The 21,448-nt window shown below is 49.7% G+C and overlaps 1 protein-coding gene across 6 annotated transcripts in view; it reads left to right on the top strand.

The window, feature by feature from the left end:
* Positions 1-21,448, top strand: part of Tns3 (tensin 3) — a 238,813-nt gene that overhangs the window by 164,965 nt on the left and 52,400 nt on the right. For all 6 annotated transcript variants that reach the window (XM_050140797.1, XM_050140796.1, XM_050140795.1 and 3 more), the window contains 4 exons: positions 678-1,931; positions 15,516-15,676; positions 16,642-16,756; positions 17,225-17,308. In XM_050140797.1, the coding sequence (XP_049996754.1) occupies positions 678-1,931; positions 15,516-15,676; positions 16,642-16,756; positions 17,225-17,308 (1,614 nt within the window). The remainder of the gene's footprint in view (positions 1-677; positions 1,932-15,515; positions 15,677-16,641; positions 16,757-17,224; positions 17,309-21,448) is intronic.

Here is a 21,448-nt window from a genome sequence, read left to right as displayed (position 1 = left end):
TGCGAGTGAGGCCCAAAGGATCCGAGGTTCTGACGGTTATCAGATGTCTCTGTTGTCCAAGGATCTAGTGCTGTATCCACAGGCCCTTTGATCCCCATACTTTGCCTTCCCATCGGACTGCATGTTTAGATTTTAGCACATCCCAGAGTGCTGATAGGATGGCAGGTTTATCAGTGACATGGGGGGTTTAATGATAGTTGGAGCCTTCAGGCTCAAAAAGTGTTAGATGTATTTATGGAAGTACAGGTGAGCAGTTGGGTCTTAGGGATTTGTGAGCTGAGCTGGGCTCCACATTCAAAATAATGACATTAATGATTCAAAGAATAAAACATCTCTATAGAGGTGCATGCGTGTGTGTGTATGTGTGTGTAATCCTATATCGGTATGTAAACATGAAGCTGGGGTATAGCTCAGGAGACCCTGGGTTCCATCCTCATTGTGACAAACTAAGCTGAAAAGGCAGAAATGATTTTTGCCGAATATGTTTGATATACAAATGCTTTTTTTAAATTTTATTCTCACTTGATAGATGATCTGTGGAGTTTTGGGACTCCAGTTGAGTGTGCACCTGTTTACTGCTGAGTTCCATTATAAAGTCACTCCTCTATGTGCCCGCTGTGGTAGATGGTACTCCCTTTGCTTCCTGGCTCATGGCCTGTCTCTTGCTCTCTCTACAGTGCTGCACACACAGGGCCCAGTTGATGGAAGCCTGTATGCCAAGGTGAGGAAGAAGAGCGCCTCGGATTCTGGCATTCCTGGAAGCCCTCAGGGCATGCCAGCCACCAGCAGTCCAGACCACGGTGATCACACCCTGTCAGTCAGCAGTGACTCCGGCCACTCTACTGCCTCGGCCAGGACCGATAAGACAGAAGAACGCCCCACTCCGGGTGCACAGAGGGGCCTGAGCCCTCAGGAGAAGGCTGAGTTGGACCAGCTACTCAGTGGGTTTGGCCTGGAAGAATCTTCGAGCTCCCACAAAGACATGACTGACGTGCACAGCAAGTATAGCGGGACGCGCCACGTGGTGCCAGCCCAGGTCCACGTGAACGGAGGCACGGCCCTGAAGGACCGGGAGACAGACATTCTGGATGATGAGATGCCCCACCACGATCTGCACAGCGTAGACAGCCTGGGCACTCTCTCCTCCTCCGAAGGGCCCCAGTCAGCCCACCTGGGCCCCTTCACCTGCCTCAAGAGCAGCCAGAACTCCCTCCTGTCTGACGGCTTTGGCAATGGTGTTGGTGAGGATCACCATGGTGCCCTTTCCCCAGACCTAGGTCTTGGTGTGGACTCTCTCTATGAGCGGGAGCGGATGTGTGGGGGCCGAGAGCCAAAGCAGCTGCAGCCCCTGCTGAGAAAGCCTTCTGCACCCACTCCGCCACAGGCCTATGGGCAAAGCAACTATTCCACCCAGACCTGGGTGCGCCAGCAGCAGATGGTGGCTGCTCATCAGTACAGCTTTGCCCCAGACGGGGAGGCCAGGCTGGGCAACCACAGTACAGTGGACAGTGCTAGCCTTGCCCAGCCCCAGCCCCACCTCCCGGTCACTCCGACTCGTGGAGCCAGCAGCAGAGTGGCCGTTCAGAGAGGCATCAGCAACGGACCAAATCCCCCCGACACACAGGCACTCTGTCCTGGTAAAGCGCTCCAGCCAAGATTTCCAGAGGACAGAGGCATGAACGGAGTCCACCAGGAGCTGAATGCGGGTCATTCCCCAGGCTCTCCGACTCTGGATATCGACCAGTCCATCGAGCAACTTAACAGGCTGATCTTGGAGCTGGACCCCACCTTTGAGCCCATCCCCACACACTTGAATGCCCTCGGCATCTCGGCCAATGGCTCTGTCTGTGCTGATGCTGTGGCAAGTGGGCTCCGGTGTGGTGGCAGGCTGGACCCGGTGGAAGGCCCTGGCCGGAGCCCTGGCCAGCAAGGTGAGCTGATGAGAGACCAAGGTCAGGTAGGAAGTTGTCCAGCTGGGGATTTGGATTTGCTGAATCTCATTTCCTTGACAGTTTCTACCCTGAGCCGTGACCTACGATACAAGTGGTAACTTGGCACTATGGGAGCTTGGTAGCAGATTTGAATGGTGGGAAGGAAGAAATGCAGAATTTGCCTCTAAAGATGTTTGGGGCAGAAACTGAGCCTCCTGAAGAGGAATATTGGTGTCTTATTCCACACATTTGGTCACATCTCTTGAGGAGTACAGTGGGCTATTTGAGAACACCGGGTAGCCACCTGCTAGCTTTGTGATTCAGAACCTACGCATAAATTATCTGAGCCTCAGTTTCCTCATGTGAAGAATAAGCTCAACAATGAAGCTTTTCTCAAAGAATGTTCCTTTAGGAAGAGGGCCAGGCCTCCCCGTGAGTCAGAAGAATTGTTGGGCTCTCAGTCATCCTTGAGGTCTGAGTATGCAGTCATGGTATGCAAGCTGTCCTATTTACAGATATATTGTCCGAGTTCCTGAGACACCACGTAGGCTGTTCCTGGGTGGCAGTAGCCACTGTGTGTTAGAGAGAAGTTTGCCTCTAGAGGGCTGAGGGAGACATGCCCATGGGGGCGTGAAGTAGAAAGTGTGGAGTGGCCTCAGAGAAGCTCAGGCAGAATTGATCCAGGTTCCTGGGTCCTGAGAGCCACAATCTAAAGCCAAGACCATGGGGCTAGGCCTAGTAAGGGAGAAAATGTGGGTGTGAGGACCATCTATGTACTGCCCCCTCTGAAGCAGATAGAGTTGGCCAGCTGCCAGAACTGTGTGGGTCTTTCTGCCTTAGACCCAGGGAGTTAGACACCAGGACGGGGCCTTCTTGGGAAGGCCATGGTTGGTGGCAGTGGACAGTGGCCTCTGCCAAATTTGTGGGAGGGTTTCTTGCAGGCTGTGTCAGTGAAATGAGGCCTGCTTTAGGATCAGGTTGCTATCAGATGTTCCCAGTGTCGGCATGGGTCAAGAAGGTCTGAGAGCTGCTGGAGTCACTTAGTCTTTGGATGGAAAAACAAGCCACAGTGTAATGACATCCTGAGATGTCAGCGCTTTCGGATCTCAGGCAGCGCATCCTGAGAAGGGGTCTGGGAGATAATGGAAGGGAAGAGGCTTGGTCTGGGATCTGCACAAGATTATCTCCGGAGGAGACTGACCAAAGTGAGGTCTCTGTGTGAGGGTGGTGAAGCGGCTGCAGGAAGTGGCAGGTGAGATCGAGCCGTGGTTGTTATTAGGAGCCAAGACTTGGAGGACAAGAAAGACAGCGCCAGGAAAGGGCTCCCATCCATTTCCTTCTTCCTCTCATGAGTGCTTTTCTGTGCTTCTCAGAGAGTCCATGAGCGTCCTCCCTGGTTTGTGTGTTAATGATGCTGATGATAGAAACCTCTGAGTGTGCTCAATATTGCTTTGGGGTTCTAGTACAATGGTTTAATCCTCTTGCGAGGACTCTGGCTACAAGAGCCTATCTCTGCCTTGCCGCCATGTTTGTGGAGGTTAGTGGGTGATCAGGGGTCTTCATTTCACATGGACCCTGTGGAGTAGACCCATGGCCTCTGCCCTCTTTGAAAGGCTGCACCCTGGCTGCTGTCTGGATCCCTCTCCAGGTAGGAGCATGGATCCTTGGTAGCAGCATGGATCCTAGCTAACATCAGGGTGGCATGGGCTGCCAGCTAACTGGCATGCTGTCATCAAAGGACAGGACTGCTCATGCCGTCTGTGGAAAGGAAAAGCAGTGTGCTCGTGAGGACAGGAGATGTGAAGAAAAGCCAGACTCTGGCGTTACTTGCCCCATGCTGGGGTCCGTCACTGGACACACAGCAGGATATTGCAGCTGTTAAAATGTTTGGTAGGTATGTGTCACACCTGAGGCCGGAAGGAGTGAAAGCTTCTTCCCCGGTACAGTTCCGAGGCAGTGGGTTGGCCATCCGCAACCCCGGGCACCAGGACAGAAAGAGTAGCCGTGACGGAGGACTCAGGCCAGGTCAGCCCCAAAGCTGTATGAGCTTGTTGACTTGAATACTTTCAGGAAATTCAGAGTTCTAAGTTTTGACTGGAAGCAAAACTCTACATTTGTTTAACGAATCTTGGGAAGGTTAAATCAAAAGGCTTTTCTCCAGGAACAAAATCTCTCCTGAGGTTTTTAACAGTTAGTTTCTGGGTGTCTTATGGTATATATGGGGTAAGGGGACACAGGACACAGGCACAGGTACTGTTTTCTAGTTGTCTGGCTGCAGTCCTGAAGGGATTTCCCCTTCCTGTAGCAAAGCTGGTATAGGGCCAGGAGCTGAAGTGCATCACTGTGGCTCCCGCCTTCGCCTTGGTCGTTAATAAATTATTGAAGAAATGGGTCATGTTACTAACTGGAGTTTTATTTTAATCTTAGATTCCCTTTAATTCCTTTTCTTATAAAGATAAATATAATTTTCAAATGGAATAACTTTCCTACTTAAACAATAGATTAGCAGTTTTTAAATCCATCTGTGTTTAACAGGCGTCCTGGGCCATTGTCAATCCTTTGGAACCATAGTGTGGTATCACGGAAATATATGCATCTCACAAAACTGGGACTAGACTCTGAAGATGTTTTTGAAGTCCGGAATCCTGCTGCACATGAGATGCTGTCCCCAAGCAGCAGCTGGGAAGCTCAGCATGAGAACAGAGCTGAGCCGGTGACACCCTTCCTTTAGCCTCCTCTTCTTCCAAGCCAGGCTTCCTGTGTTAGGACAGCACTCAGCTCCAAATGCAGTAAGGCCGAGTCTTGTACTGTATTTCATTTAAGAAGCCTGGGCGTGGTGCAACTGTCTCCTGGATCTCAATTCAGGACATCTTGTTTTGACGAAATCCCATCTAGAGGATGCTTATGTACTTACTCCCCCTGAGTGAGGAAGGGTCAGTCTTTCCTCCCTGTTAGGTAGAGAAAATGCTCAAACTCTGTTGATCTCAAATTTAATAATTGAATTTAAAATTTTTGCTCAAGTTTTTTGCTCTCAATACTGGTGTGTGTGGGGGGGAGTACTACAGCACATGTACCCCACTTCTGCGGGTCCGCACTCCTGGGTGCTACAAGACTCCCCATTTGAAGGCTGCTATCAGCAAGGAGGGCATTCCTAGAAATGGGCAGCTTTTTTTAATGTGTGTAGGTATTTTGCCTGCCAGCATGTCTGTGCACTGCTTGTGTATCTGGTGCCTGTAGAAGATGCTGTCAGATCCTCCGAAACTGGAGCTATAGGAGATTGTTACTCACCACGTGGGTGCTGGGAATCCAACAAGGCTCCTCTGGAAGAGCAGCTGGTGATTTTAGCCACTGAGTCCTCTCTAGCACCTGATCCGAAGATTTAAATTTCAGTGTCCCCGTCCCTGTCTCTGAATGGAGAAGTTTAGTCAGGCATGATGTAAAACAGAAATCCCCAGAAATTAGCAGAGAGATTCAGAAAAGTACAGGCTAAGCAGCTGGTTTCGAACCCCTAGAAGTTCTGCAGTGATATAAAACCCTATACTTTGAAAGATTCTCAGGTCTGTTTGTCCGGGCCTGTTTTCTCAGTCAGTTGGGTGGGCAGGGGTGAGACCTGCTGAGCTAGGGTCCTCTGTGTGTGGCTGTCAGATGGATTGTGCTGAGTAAGAGGGGCCTAGGGAGGCAGAAAGGCTTCGTGTCATTCCCAAGACATTGCTATTCATGAAACCTGGCCCCATAGTGGACATGGGATTGCCTGACTGCTGTCTTTCTGAATCTTGTACACACATGAAGATTCTAGGCTCCAAAATTCCCAGATTGCTCTATCTTCTTCATGCCCTGTTCCTCCCTGACCCACCTTCCCTCCTGATCCTGAGGCCAGCTCCTGCTGAGCTCTCAATTCTGGCTCTAGATGCAAGTCCACTGTAGGATGCCTGGACCACAGCATCCTCAAGTCAGTAAAAGCCTTCACTTTGAATGCAAGAAACCAGGTGAGGGCAGGCAGTTCAATTGGGGGATTTTGCTGCCTCCGAGTGCCCACCAGCCAGAAAGACTGCTCCCTCACTCTGGTGCGATAGACTTTGATTGGACCTTGTTTGAGAGCCCAAGTTGTTTCATTGACAGACCCCCCAGCCTCTGCTCCTCTCCCGCACTCCAATTCAGCCTGCAAGTGGGCTGCCCTCTGGGATCACAATGGAATGGCCCTGCTACCTGAGTAACGAGAGAAGGGAGCCAAACTATGAAGCCTGTCCTTCTATGCATGACAAAAAGCTGGCTGCTTATTCCATACCTTGGGGACTTCTTGCTTCACGCTGTTAAAATCTTTGATTCTTGTTACATTAAGCTCCGTGCCCCATAGCAGGAAGCTGGCAGGCACTTCTTGCCGATAGCATCCTGGCTGTGTTTTTAGAATTCCTGTTCTGTGGGAGGCGTACGTGAAGCTTCAGAATGCAGCCCTTGGGTGCTTCGATGGCAGGGACTAGAGACTTGTGGAAGGAGAGACCCGCGTACAGTTTAATGTTGCTAACACATTTTAGTCCCCGTTACTACTAGCAAGTCAAGGAATCTAGGGAGTGCTCCATGAGTCACTCCTAGCCAGGCTTGTCTGGTGCAGGGCTGCTGGCCAGGTAGATGTCCCCAAAGGGTGTGAAACGTTGGGGGAAGCTCAGTGCTAACCAACCAGCACCAGCAGAGGTGTCAGGGAGTAATGCTGGATGGGCGGGGTGGGTCCCATCACAGGTTCAGTCTTGTGTTCAAGGAGCCCAGAGGGCGAGCCATGGCCTCTTGGGCCGCCTGGGCCTTGTCTATATGATCAACTATCCCATCAGTGGTGAAGGTGGATATGACGGGACCCTGTGGGACAGGAGTCATGGCACAGAGATCCTGGAAGGGCGGGGCTAGGTGCATGAAAATGCTATCCATCCATGGGTTGTGTTTGCTTCCAGCTCTGCAGAAGAGTTTCAGATGGGAGAGAGTTCTGCCCCGGGGATGTAGCTCAGTGGTATAGCATTGCTTGACTTGACAGAGGGGAGCCCATGGGATTTGTCCCTGCAGAGGGTGGGGAGCTACTGGGTCTCAGGGCTTCTAGCAATACTACACTGATGTACAGACACCATCATTGTGTGGTTTCTAAACTCTCCCCAATTTCTCCAGAGAAGACTTTTACCCCTTAGCACTCACTTCCCACCTCAGCCCCGCATCGCACTAACCTACTTCCGGTCTGCCTGGATCAGCTGTTCTTTTTATAGGAATGCAGTTGTTTACTGTGTCACTGGTTTCTTTTTCACAGAGCACATTATTTTCAAAGGTCTGTGACTAATGGAGACTGTTTATGGCTCGAGGCGACTCCATAGTCGATCTGTTCCCATCAGCGGACACAAGGATTCCGTCAGCATTCTGACTGTTGGGAATATTGCTGTTATGTGCACACAGACCTGTTTGAATACCTGATTGCTTATCACTAGATGTGGATTTGCTGGGTCCCGGGGCAGTTCTTGGTGAGATGGCCGGGAAAGTGCCACTCAGATGTTTGAAAGTGTCTTTGGAGACTGGCCAGCCTGTCAGTGGACAGGGTCATCTTCTGAAGCTTCAAGCTCTCAGGATAGTAGAAACATTTGGTCTGTTGTCATCTCGTAAGGGACCGAGGTTCTGGGAAGTTCACCCTCGGGGAGAACTGCCCTTTGTGGTCTTGTCTTCCACGTGGTGGAGGTCAAATCCTTCCTCTCCATCAGAAGGAACAGGCTCTGACAGTTCCCAAGCTTGGTGACGTCAGTGCTGCGCTGTCGTTTCTGCTTCTGCCACATGGCCTTGTGTCATGACATGAGCGTGCTTGAAGGAAGTGTCTTGCCCTCTGCAGATGTCATAGAGAAAGGTACTTAAGCATAAAACGAAGGAATCAAAACTGGGTCCCGAAACCCTCTTGGGGAGTAGACTCTCCCAGTCTGTGTGGAGGGTGACGTGACCAGAATCCTCTTTGGAGCTTGGAGCTCTTTATATATTCAGAGTTCATTCAGCGTTGTGCTTGGTGTTTGTTTCACAGAAAAGGCGTTCTTCCCGGGTTTGGGGACTTGTTCTCTCCCTTTCGAACATGCCTTCAACTACTCAAGCACTTGCAGGATTCCCATTCCCTTCCTCATAACTTTGCACACAGAAGTGGCTTTTCCCGTCAGGAACAGAGAGGGGAAGAGGAGATGACCCTGCGCATACCCAGAGGGCTTTTCCTGGCCTCCTCCTGATTGTCACTCAGCACTGGGGCTACTAGTGTCCTACCTTTTTTCTTTGTGGGAAATTCCCGCCTTTGTCCATTCCCTCTCCATCGAGGTTATGCCTGTTTACCCGAGTAAGCTGACATCAGGAGGCCCCTGCCTCAGCACAGAAGAGCCTTTGCTCAGTTTGTTTTCATTCCCAGAAATGCGAGGGAGTTTCCCAAACCACCCGCCTGCCATGGTGGTGCCAGGCTTGCTCTGTTCTTACATGATCCTGTAAAGACGAATTAATCACTGATGGGCGCTTCTCTTTCCGGGGTCCCGGGTAGAAAATAAAGATCACATTTTTAAAAGGGATCGTGCTCTGGGGACCTGTTCCCTTTCCTTTGTATTAGTTTAGTTTGTTCCCGTGTGTTTGTAAGATACTCGGTGCATTCTGATTTAGTCCATTTAGATCCATTTCCCTACATGTCTATGGAGAGTGCTGGTAAGAGCTTGAGCCCACTGTCACCTGGTGTCACACAGTTTCTGATTTCCTGCTAAGACTTAGATTCCACCCATGCTTTGCACTGCACTCTGTGGCCACCTGTGGGCTTTCTGAACACAGATGCCAATAATGCCCATGTGTGCTTCTGTCTGCCAAGGGAGGCTGAATAGCCTGGTAGGGGCCCGAGTGTCTGACGTACTTTATGCTCAGTTACTGACTCGTGGGGTTCAGGCCTGCTGTGCCTACATGTTGAAAGCTTGACAGTCATGTCCTGACTTTAAGAGAAGGGATAGATGTTAGAGAGGAAGCGTGAGGCATACACGGAAGGATCTTAGGGACACACACTGGAGAACCACATGCTTTCAGCTGTGACTTTGAACTGAGATGTGTGTCTACTCGCTCATCCCATGGCTCCTTGAGGCTGGGATGTTCTCCCAGGTTGATTCAAGTGGGGACAGAGTTTGGGACCTTGCTGTGCAGCATGTGGAGAACAGCTTGTGGTCCTGCATTGACCCCTTAAGCTGCCTTCCACTAGGACTTTATTTTAGCAACAGAGTGGGCCATGTGCCTCACCGAGGAGAAGACTCTACCCTGAAAAGTCAGTGTGGGTGTCACGTTTTCTCCTGCTTGGCATTCCTCTCCCTCTTTTCAGATAGACCAGGTGACACCAAGAAGTGTCCACATGGCCCATAGCAGCATTGGAGGACACAGCTGAATGAGACAGTGAGGAAGGGCTTTGTTCTCTTACAATTGGGAGTTTGGTGCATTTGAATAAGTGCAGAACTGCCAACGAGCATTATGGGGGATTTCTTCTAAAAATTAAGTTTCCAGTTGAGTGGTATAGACCTTGTCTCCCCACCCCCAAACATATACTCAGGAATTCCCAGTCGTGATATTTTCTATCCTGGACTGTCATGGCCTCGGTCCTGCATGTTAAACACAGTACCTGACAATCTTAGACCGGACACAATTTTTGTGGTCTCTGTGGGTGATGCTCTCCTGCCCACGAGGTCTTCAGTGTCTACAGATGAAGTGCTTGAGGGAATTCCCTGTCCTGATCTCCCCACTATCATGGTGGCTTTGGTGGTGTGCCCCCTAGCTTGGCTGTCTTTGCCCTGTTGCCACATTGCCCACACAACTGCCTGGACTTGGAACGCTACAGCTCTCAGTGATCTAGCATCAGCTTCTCACGCTCTCTGAGGTTCAGTGCCCTCCAGAGTACCTATGGTAGTCTCAGCTTCTATTATGCTCGACATGGTCTGTGGTGGTCCTGCGCAGTGCTCAGAAGGCGTCCGCACATAGCAGGACGTTGGCTATGGCAGGAGCAATGAAGAACACATAGGGACTCAGGTCTTAAGCTATAGCCTGAGGTCACGTGGGTTCATAGGGCCAGGTGAAAGGACGGCCCACGTGAGGACAGCTGAATGCTCAAGGAACTGGCCTTGTTGATGGTGGGGTCAGGTGTCCAGTCTTGCTGCCACAGCGAAGCATGTCACCACATGGCTGCTGTCTATCCCTCCCTCCATGGGGAGCCCAGCTGCACAGAGGGTTCCTGGAACAAGGCTCATAGGCAGAGCTGCCTGCCGGTATGATCTATGCTTACTTAGGCCTGGAGTGGCCTCCGCGTTCCAAGCTCTCTGAGCTTTTGTAAGCACCAGGGTCCAGTTCAGGTTTCCTTTTTATTGCCAGGGAACATGCTGGAAGCAGGTGTGACTCCCCACAACAGCTGAGCCCCAGCAGGCACAGATGGGAAGAGAGCCTAGTGGGTCCCAGCAGGTGCAGGTGGGAAGGGAGCCAAGTGGGTCTCAGTAGGTGCAGGTGGGTCTGCACAGTTATGTTAGGGGCCCTTTGCCTGCAAATATTCCGTGAGGCCTGATTTTGTCCCTGTGTTCCCTTGGCTCTTCTCAGAACCTAGAAGGGTTGGTGTGAGTGTCAGACTGCTCAAATCCTGAGAAGACTCCCACAGGCCAGCACAGTTTCTCTTCCTTCCCATATCAGACCAACATCAGGAGTGACAGCCACATCTTAGCGTCCACTAGCAGTCCCTGCTCCTGTCCTTTCCTTTTCCCCCCTGGATTTGACTCCTTACAGGAAAATGAAGAGTAAATATTGTTGTAGCCACTTGCAAGCCATGAATTTTACAGCTCTATTCAAACAGTAGATTTATTCTTTCCTCATTGACTCGTTAAGTATTTTACTATTCAATTGCCCAGGGCCATCCAGTCAGCTTTGTGCTGCACTCCATAGAATATAAGCCATGGAAATCTGCTCTTTCTGCTTCTGATGATGCGGAACCCCAACCGTACAGGGAAACAAGAGGCTCTGATGCAGCTCCTCCCCCCAGTTCCTAGCGTCCTGCTAGGACAGTGGTTCTCAACCTTCCTAATGCTGAGACCCTTTAATACAGTTTCTCATGTTGTAGTGACGACATAGCCATAAAATTATTTCGTTGCTACTTCATAACTGTAACTTTGCTACTGTTATGAATCGTACCGTAAATATCTGTGTTTTCCTATAGCCTTAGGTGACCTCTGTGAAAGGGTTGTTTGACCACCTTTAAAAGAATCATGACCCACAGTTGCTTTGCTAGGAGCGGGCGGACCCTGAGTGGGGGGTGACAAAGGGTGGTGCATAGAAGTGGGCAGTGCATGCAGGTGCTTTCGTGGTAGTGCAGAGAGTAACCTAATGAACAGAAACGATTTGCTCCCCAGCAGATGCTCAGAAGTTGAGCCTAGAGTGGAAAAAGAAACAAGCAAGCCACGTGGCTTCCTTACTGTATGGCACTTTTCCCGGGGAAGGGAGGGAGGGAGGCTGGAGGGCTGGGAGCATATGCTTGACAAACCACCATGGGCTCTTAAGGGAGGCCAGCTTTCAGCATAGACTACTGACCAGGTCATCTGTGCTCCATCCTCCATCTCCTGCTCCCCCATTGCTTCCCCACTCAGAGACAGCCGGTCCTCAGGAGCATCAGTGGGGATGGACATCAGAGCTGAGGTCTGACGTGACCAGGTAGTGACTGTCTCCACATCTGTCGTCAGTAATAAAGCCAAGCCCAAGGGAGGTGATGGTACAGAGATACAGTGCTTGCTGTTTCAGTCCTCCTAAAGAGAGGTGACCGGCTTGGCAGCCACCAGAAATACTAGGTGAAATACCTAGAGAGATGTCTCTGCAGCCACTAACCTCCTTCCGGGCCTCTAGATCACCAGAGCGCGAGGGGAAAAATGTCTGGTTGCTTCTGTGTCTTTTCTACCTAGGAACATTGGCTCTGAGAGGCCCTGAAGTAGCGAGGAGTCGGGGTGAAGCACCTGTGTCTGCGTTTTTCTCTGGGCAGTCCCTGGCCCCACTTTTCTTCTGAAGCCCTGCTCTCTGTGTGTGAGAGGCTTAGGACTGTGGCATGCTCATTGTCATAGGGTCATTGCAGACCTTAAGGAGAAGGTACCAGAACAAGGGGTTTGATAGGCACAGACTGCTTCCTGAAAGAAGGGGAGCCTTGGACCGTATGTGTTTCTACACCCCTGGAAGTGCAGATGCTGGGGGTTCCTCATCCTAGAAGCTGCCCATTTCTAGGAATGCCCTCCTTGCTGATAGTAGCCTTCAAACGGGGAGTCTTGTAGTACCCAGGAGTGTGGACCCGCAGAACTGGGGTGCATGTGCTGAAGTGTCTCCATCCCTCCCTACACACCGGTATTAAGAGCACAGAACTTGAGCTTCGTCCGCCACGAGTGTGCAGGCAGAGGCTGTGTCAGCGTGGAGGTCAGTGTGCGAATGTAGAGTGTGGAGGGCTGTGGGAGGGACCAGATGCAGGAGTGTGAGCTGCATGAGTGTGAGGTGTAAGAGAGTGCACATGTGGTGTGTGTCTGAATGGCCATGTGTGAGAATAGGGGGGAGAATGTGTGACTCAGTGTCAGTGTGGATGAGAGACTGGCATGTGGCATGTGCTGGCATGTGTACACTGTAAAGTAAGAATCAGAACATGTGAGAACGAGTCCCGTGTCTGTGGCAGTGAATGTGAATGTGTCACTTGAGCCTGTGCGTGACAGCTGAGTGTGAGGAACTGAAAGATGACGAGTGTGTAAGAGACCATGGCCATTACTGTGGATGTTTCGTGGACAACTCAGTTCTTGGGCCTAGTTTAGTTCTCAAGCTTAAGTACCGCCATTTTTGGGGATTCCCTTTCTCTCTTTCACCTTCCAGTGCTGAGGAGGAGCAGCTGCCAATAGGGTCTCTGTGGTAGATGCTGTTGGTGCATAGTGGAGACAGTTGATGGAGCGTTCAGTCCCTAGATGCAGCTTCAGGCCTAGACTTAAGCTCTGCTCTCTCACTGTTCTTGCTGTCTTGGGTCTGTTGTGGAAACTAACTTTGGCATTGTCTTGCCTGAAAAGAGGAAGAATAGGTCCTGCCCTGGAGCTGTTAGGTCTACCTACAGTCTCTGGATAATTAAAGAAGCGCCGAGACCACTGCAGTGTGGTACCTTGTGGCACCTGTGGGGTGCATTGCCTTAGAACAGTGGGAAAGATCACATCCACTTGTGTTCCTGCAGTGGGTTCCTCAGGGAGGAGGAAATGCTTGTTTGTTTATTGATTGATTGATTGATTGATTTGATTTGAGTTTTCGAGACAGAGTTTCTCTGTAACTTTGGAGCCTGTCCAGGAACTAGCTCTTGTAGATCAGGCTGGCCTTGAACTCACAGAGATCTGCCTGCCTCTGCCTTCCAGTTGCTGGGATTAAAGGCTTGCATCACCACTGCCCAGCTGGAAATGTTTATTGACCCAACCCCAGAGTTTCTGAAGCTAAACAGAAGTGGGTGCAATGTAAGACCAGAAGCTCAGAGAGAACCAGCTTAGGCCAGCAAGTACTGCAGACTAGAGAGACAGCAGCCAGCCATCCTTGTAGAGCGTGAAGGGTAGAGAACCGCAGAGGCAATCTGTGCTCTGTGCAGAGGAGAGAACCAGCAGAGGCCATCCATGCGGAGAACTGCAGAGGAGAGAAAAAGGAAGCAGATTGGTTTCTCCCAAAGGGAATCCAAGTCTTGTCTTTCTTGATTGTAGAAAACAAAAATGTTATTAGTGAAAATTTTAGAAGAGAGAATCAAAGGAACAGGAACTTTGCTGTGAGATGGTTGGTATCTCCTAGAAATGTCAGAGAAGCTACCCCCGTGAAATCTTACCTCAACATGACCCAGCCAAGATGACACCAATAGACGTGTTAATGTGGACAGGGGAAAGCTCAGGAGGCCTCATCCCTAGACAAAGAACTTCAGGTAACTGAGGATTGCAGAAAGCAGAGAGGTAGTCTCCAGGGAAGAGCATACTAAATGGTCATCAAACAACAAAGGATTTACTCTGAAAATATATAAGTTCAAGTGACATTACACATACTAAGTAGGTTGTTTTTATTTATTTAAGAATATATGTATGTTCACATAACCTCTGTGTGTGCGTGTGTGTGTGTGTGTGTGCCAGGAATTTGAAAGAGAGAAAGGCATAACAGTATGTTGGAGGGAGGGGCTGGAGAGAGAAGAAGGAAGGGAAAAAATGATGTAATTGTTCAATAATTTAAAAAAGTAAAATTACAAAAAATAATTTTGAAATTTTAAAAAAGATGGAGGCATTTGCATGGAATTCCACATCCCAGAGATTGTTTTGAATATTTTTGTATCATTTTTTCTTTCTTTGGACCCTAAAGCATTTGCCGCTGCCCCTGTGACATTGATACATGACTGTTTACTGATTTGCTGTGCGGTATAGAGCAAACTCCCAGCTGTGAAAGCCCGCTGCTGCTGCTCACTGCTGTGATGACAGGATTATGGACTTTTCTACATGAGAGCCCCTGCCCACCTTGGTCACCATGGCTGGGGCAGGTGCAGGGCACCTTGGCTCTTACTGGGGCTACTGCCATGTTACAAAACTCTCTTACTGGGCTTGTTCAGCCCGCTGTTTCAGACTTCCCATTCCAAGGACCACACACGTTTTAAGAGATAGGAGGGTCACCTATGTCCCTGAGGCTGAATCTTGGCAGCTTGTGTGAAGCCCCTTCCCTATGCAGCAAGCTCTTTGTCATCTGAGCCACCTCCCCGGCCCCTATTTATTTACCGTTTTGAGACAGGGTCTTGGCACCTAGTCCAGGCTGACCTTGAACAGCGGTCCTGACTCATTGAATCACAAGCATGCGCCGTCGTATTTAGGGGTTCTCTGTTTTTAGCTGATGCCTAGCCTGCCAACAAAGCCTGATTTGTGATGGAAAGACTACATTGTGACTTGAGACATTATCACTTCTGTACACTGCTGCAGGTGTCCCCCATTGCCCAATTTTAAGAATTTCCTGAGAGAAATTTTAAGACAGACTCTAGCCCAGATATACTTTTCTCCCTAACAAGATGAGTATCAGCTTTGGCTAAATGCAGGGACCATTGGCATCTGGGTCAGGAGTAAAAGCCTGTGGAATTTCTGGCTTCGAGTGGCATTGGGCTATTAAATGTCCATTCTTAGTATTTGGTTTGGGGTTTTCCCCTCCATGTGAAGGTTCAGTTTGTCCTGCTAAACCACACGCCTGGGTCACTGTAGGGGCATAGTCTACTCGGTGCTCACACCAAGCCTGGGGGCTGAATTTAAGTTTAGGGAATCTCCTGTCCCAGCGCTGTGGACCAAGTCCTAGTGCCTGGTGCCTGGCCTTGCCTGTACTTTCAGGACCTTTTCTGGATGGAGTGCTCTGGTTCATCTCTGGGCGTCCTAGAGTGCCCCTGTGTTTGTGGTCTGCCCGTAGCAGTCCTTGTGTCTGTCTGTCTGACTAGTGATTATCCGCGAATGGGTGAAGATGGATTTTATCAATGGTCTCTGCTCTGTGCTGTGGGGATCGTAATCAGAAGGCTAATTGTTTTCCTGTTCACTGGCTCCACAGGTGATGAGTCCATCGGGGGACGGCTCCGGAAGCTGAGTCTCGGGCAGTATGACAATGATGCTGTGCCCCAGGTGTCCTTCTCTAAGTGTGGATGGGGAAAGGCTGGTGTGGACCCAGCCCCAAGTCTGGGACCATTTTCCTCTCCTGCAGACATCAAAGAGGTATGTTTTGGCCCTGTCCCCATCTCCACTCAACCCCACTTTCCTGTCCTTGGGCTTAGGGCAGTGGCTATGCCAGGTTCTTGTACAAAACCACCAGGCACTGTAACCTCTCTGTCCTTGACAGTCCTCCTTGTCCCATAGACATGGTTCTTCAGTGACAGGCAGGGGTTCTGATGGGAAGCGCAGGTCAGAAGGTCTGTGTGGGATCTGCACACTCCCTAGAGATGGCTATATAGCTGGTACCTTGCATGGGCCATTGCAACCTCAATGCTCGGATCTATAGAATGGGTATGAGATGCAAAGCATGCAGGTGGGTTGTGAGGGTTAGGGAGCATGACCCTAGTGCTAGCAGGACCCTGCAGATAGATAGCATAGCCAGTGACAAATGCAGAGTTCTAGCCTGCACACAGAGCTTCAAGTTCCCCATGGCAAATGATGACCCCAAGGAGGTCTATAGACAAGCGTCTCCTGCCTTGTCCTGGGACATGTAGCTAAGGCTTCGTGTCAGAACCGGAATAAGACGGGCCACCATCCCCAAGTAGTTAACCCTAATTATACATCTGATTCTCAAGTTGAAAAATTGGGGCCTTCACTGTAACTCTTGCAAACACGCACTGTTGATGTCTGATTGTTTCTCCTAGAGTGCATTCCTGTGCGTTTTCACTTCTCCATGATAGTGATGTAGCTAAGGATTCCTTGGTGCTCTTTTGTGCTCAGTGGTGTGGTGCCTTCTTGCTTTGCACCAAAGCCTCTGTCACCTTCATCCCTGGCTCTCCAGCACTGTCATACACCCCTCCTCTCTGTGCTTGGGTGATAGCGAGTAGTAGCAGGGGGCCAGTTTCTTCCCCTTTGTCCCCTCTCAGATGTGGGCTCTGTCAGCAGGCCATCTTGAGGGCCCGCATCTCTGTGTAAAGGGCCTTTGTGTGGGGTCTCATTATTCTCTTCTCCCTCTGTGCTGGTTTCAGACGATGGTCACTGCCTATCCCCCTGGCCTCGATATGATCGACGGCAGGATTCCCAACAGCAAGGATTCTGTGTGTCTGACCCCAGCGTTCCCTGTGTCTCCAGAAACACCGTATGGTAAGAAAGAAGGAAAACCAGCTGGGTGCCACTAGGTACAACAAAGTGGGATGTAGGCTGTCTTGTTGGACAATCTTTGTATCACCAGACTACAAATAGTGACCCAGAGACTTATTATTAATTACGAAAGCTTGGCCTTTCCTCAGGCTTTTCCCAAACTAGCTCTTATAGCTTGATCTCTCATATTTATTAGTCTACATTCTGCCACGTGGTTCGGTTACCTCTTCTTAGTACGGCACATCCAACAAGCTCCGAGTCTGCTGGTGAAACCATGCACCTAGTTTCCTCTCCATAGCTTCTCCCTCTGCTTGGAAGTCCTGCCTACCCTCTCCCGCCTAGCTACTGGCCATTGAGCTCTTTATTAAGTCATTCAGAAGGTGCCTTGGACAGAGACAGATCTTTACAGTGTAAAGAATACTTCCGCAACAGTGGGGAGTAACAGTCGCCTTTGCTCTGTTTCTTTTCCAGTGAAAACATCCACACGCTATCCTCCCTTTAGCCCGCCTGAGCCCCAGCTGAGCAGCCCGGCCAGTTTGCGCAAAGGAGGACGTGGTAAGAACCCTTGGCTCTGGCAGTCATGATGCCATTGGCGTGGTTGCTGTTTCTACCAAGGCGCATTCTCTGATACAGAATTTTTTCCATTTGGGCCATGTCTCGAAAACCTTGAGCAAGAACATGTTGTGTGAGGGTGTGGAGTGGGTTGTAAATCCACTGGTTGGGAGTAACAGTTGATCATCGATAGGCTTCCTGGCATTGGCAGGAATGTTCAGGTTGATAGTAGCTTGGGTGGCAATTTATGATCAGTTCATTAGATCTGTGGTCAGTTGAGCATAGGTGCTTATTAGCATCCTGAAAATTCTCCATGGATCAAGGGCTTTGCTAGAGGAATGTGATCTACTTCACTAAGAAAATGGGTTCCAGCAAAGAGCAGGGTTATCTGCATGCACCCCACAACATGGTCATCTCTTCATACTGTTTTGTGTGACCCAGCTACGAGCCTAGTCTTCCTGTCCCTAAAGACTTGATACTTTCTCTTGTTCTCTACAGTGGAACCCAGAGACCTTCAGTAGTTTGCACTGTAGGGAGGGAGTGCTAACAGGCCAGTTGTGTGTCTCATTGTCTCTTCAGGTAGACATTGCCCACCACACTTCTTGGGAATCCCAGGATGGGCCGAGCTTGATCAGGTGAAGCAAAGTCCCACATACGTTCTTTTGGTCATTTAATTTTTATAGTGTAGTTTGCTATTTGCTATTCCTGGAAAATGTGGGCAATCTCAGTGTGCTCGAGTCCTAACCCCTGGCTTGTCTGGGCATCTTCCAAAGGCATCTCAGTTCATAGAGATCCAAAGAAACATCCTAATCTGAGCCAGCCCTTCCTTGGTGCCTGATTCATGGCAGCCCATCTCCCCAGACTGGCAATGTCTTGGTTAGCAGCAGGGAGCTGAAGAAGATACTTTGGCCCCAAGGTGACTCTGTCTGCATTGCCTTGGAGAATTTGAAGTTGGAGTGGCCACAAAGCACCTCTCTTAGGACCTTGCCTTCAGTTTGATTTCTGAGTGTTCACTCACCTGTCCCGCAAAGGCTCTCCTCAGGCTGCTGTTCCTTGAGGCTGCACCCAAGCATCTTGGTCTTCAAGCTTCTCTGTCCAGCAGGACTCGGTACAAATGGATTTACCTACGTAGCATAAGCTCCAGGTTTGAAAAGTTTGCTCCTAGATAGCTTCTCAGCCGTGAATAAGCAACATGTCTGTTGTCCTGTTCATCGTCACAGAAGTGGACTCTGTGTAGAACACCAAGCTCATGGTGTGAATGCAGGTTTTCTCTGCCATGATCTGCCGTGGTAGTGCTGTGAATGATCTCTTCCTTCAGTGCAGTGAGAGGCTTGGAGATTAGCGGTGGCCACTGTGGACACAATGTGCTCAGTCAGTGCCCTGGGGACCAGCCACTTGAGGCCATGGGCCTCCATCACCGGACTGCGATAACTCAGCTAACTGTCCATACCCTGTTGGGCCAGCCCCTCGCCACCCTCAAGAGACCTCATGTACTTTAAAGTCACTTTTCTCTGTGAATTTGATTCTTGACCCAGCATCTATCTTTTCTACTCCGAGGAAGGCAAGTGAGCAACCCCGTGCATGAGTATTATTGGCATTTCTTGGGAATGAAAAGTTTTCGTTAACTAGTATTTAATTAAATCCTGTCCCTTGACAGATGTCATATGGGCCCCACTGCACACGAGTCTGGGGCAATGACAAGAGTAGATTGCATGAGGCACTGTTGCAACCAGGGAAATTGCCGAGCTCAGCCCCAGTGTGATAGTATCAGCCGGGGTTTATCGCCATAGAGTAGAGTGGAATGGGAGGGTCAAGGAGGATGGAAACTTGCTGAAGGAGACTCAGGTATGGGGCTTCTTGCTGAAGCAGTCTAACTGGATTCCTGCCAAAGGAAGACCAGGCCTGGAGCTTGGACATGAAAGCTAGGAGATGACAAGCTTGATTGATGGAATGCCCCATGTGGTTGACCGTTAGAGGCGGGATCACGGAGCAGAACTATCAGTAAAACAAGAAGGGATGTGGAAGGCCAAGGATGAGGGTCAGGCTTTGTGGAAGAGAAGACTCAGGGGCGGTACAGGGACAGTCTTTGTACTAGTCTCAAACACGAAAACGTCTCCTGAAGGCAGTCGTTTCCTATGCTCAGGGCTCACACTTCCCCTGTGTCTCTCCTGGTCCTCTCATGGTTGGCGTAAGGTTCCCGAGTCAGATGTTCCTAGAGTCAGCTAGCTCCCTGCTGGAAGCAAGCTGCACACCAGAGTGTACCCGGGATCTGCTAGTGGTTAGATAAACTGAAGAAACCTATTTTGAGGAGCTAAAGGTGGTTCTTGGCTTGAGAGCACTGCTTGCTCTTGAGGGCTGTGCCCTGTCCCTGGCACCCACAAAGCGGCTCACAACCACTGTGATTATAGTTCTAGGGTATGTGATGGCCTCTTCTGACCTTCTTGTACTCTTGCACACATGGGATGTACATACATGTACCCAGGCATGCCTATATACACATATGAAGAAAAATAAAGAAAAAGAAGAAACAGCCTCCTTTCTAAAAGGCTGAGAAACTAAAGTGAAAGAGGGGTCGATGGGCAGCTCAGGAACCTGCCCACGCTTGATGATACCTAAGAGCCAGCTGTTAGACTCAGGTCATTGCAGGTCTGCAAAGGGAGGAGAGTTTTCCTGCAGAATTTGGGAGCTCTCATAAGTCAACCCTTCACTTACCAGAGATTTCTTCTCTTATACCATACAGTAAGCATTACAACTCCCTCCATTCCCGTTCTGTTGCAAAGAAGTGTCCAGAGTTATTAAAAACATGTTTTTACACTTACCATCTAGAGATCTGTGAAACTTTTTAGCATTGTTAGGTTCTGGTAGGCTCTGCCACCAAGCTGTTCCTCTGTTGGGAATGTCCGTTTGGCTTCTAGAGTGTCTCTCAGTGAACTCGGAGTATTAGGTAACCGAGGCAGGTATTGTCGGATGGCACCTTCCTGTCAGTCATCTCCCTTCAGAAGCAAGACGCACACACACCCGAGCTCTGACACTTTCTAACTGGGTGGTCCAGGGATGTTTCTGCTACTCCAGTGTTTATCTGTTCCAGTACAGCACAGCAAGTGATTCCTGCCACGCGCCGTTCCTTGAGCGCTTGTGAGCATGGTGCCTGACTTAGACCTGAAGCAGAATCCGCGAGGTTGTGCGTGAAAACCATAGCACAAACAGCAAAGAAAGGGACAATGTCATAAATAGCGGAGGACCATGGTAGTCATAACTTGTCAGTAGCATGGAGAGTCTTAGTCTACTCTCTGCTTTAACACACCACTGTCACTGAGGAAATTTATAATCAACAGAAACTTGCCTCACAGTTTAGGAGTCTGGAACGCCTAAGATCAGGGACCAGAGAATGTCTTCATGGGTCCTAGCAAAGCAGAGGCGTCCCGTGGGAAGTGGGGAGATACCTGGGAAGGTGATCAGGAGCCCATGTCTGAGATGTATGGTGCTACCTCGTTCATGAGGACAGATTCCATCTGCCATAGCCTTTACTTCTGAGAGTCCCCTGCTACCCCAGTATTGATTTCCTAACACATGAACCATAGGGAGGGGCTGTGCTCAGACTATAGCAGAACATGAGTTGTAGGGACACAGAAGCTTCAGGGCCTCTCCCAGCAGCTGATAAGAACATAAAGGGCGGGGGACAGGCACAGGAGATGGCAGAGCAGCCATAGTCCCTGGGAAGGGAGCCATAACAGCACCTGAGCAGTGTCCAGGGGCCTGTGAGCATCCTTACCTTTCTGAAGCAAGACCTTGGGCTTTGTGAGGATGGTGACCAGGCAGCCAGCACAGGCCAGGAGCGCAGCTGTCTGTTCCTGCATCATCGCTTCAGCCAAAGTGTACCCCAGACATGTAAATGGTCAGGGCACCCATTCATGTCTTAGGATTCCAGAAGTTAGCCTTTTTTAAGGAACTGCCTTTTTTTTTTTTTTTAAGAATCTAAGCGGCATTGTTTAATCTCATTCTTTATATGGGTGAAAGAAAAAAAATTATGAAGTGTAAGATATAAAACATTTTGCAATTTCCTAGATGATACTTAGCCTTGGTATTTCTTTTTTTTTTTTAAGCCTTTGATTTTTTTTTCTTTTTTTTCTTTTTTTTTTTTTT

The sequence above is a fragment of the Alexandromys fortis genome, unplaced genomic scaffold, assembly GCF_014885135.2.
Source record: "Alexandromys fortis isolate MF-2015 unplaced genomic scaffold, M_Fortis_MF-2015_v1.1 scaffold_7, whole genome shotgun sequence".
In the NCBI taxonomy this organism is placed as follows: Eukaryota; Metazoa; Chordata; class Mammalia; order Rodentia; family Cricetidae; genus Alexandromys; species Alexandromys fortis.
This window is presented reverse-complemented; position numbering and strand designations above follow the sequence as displayed.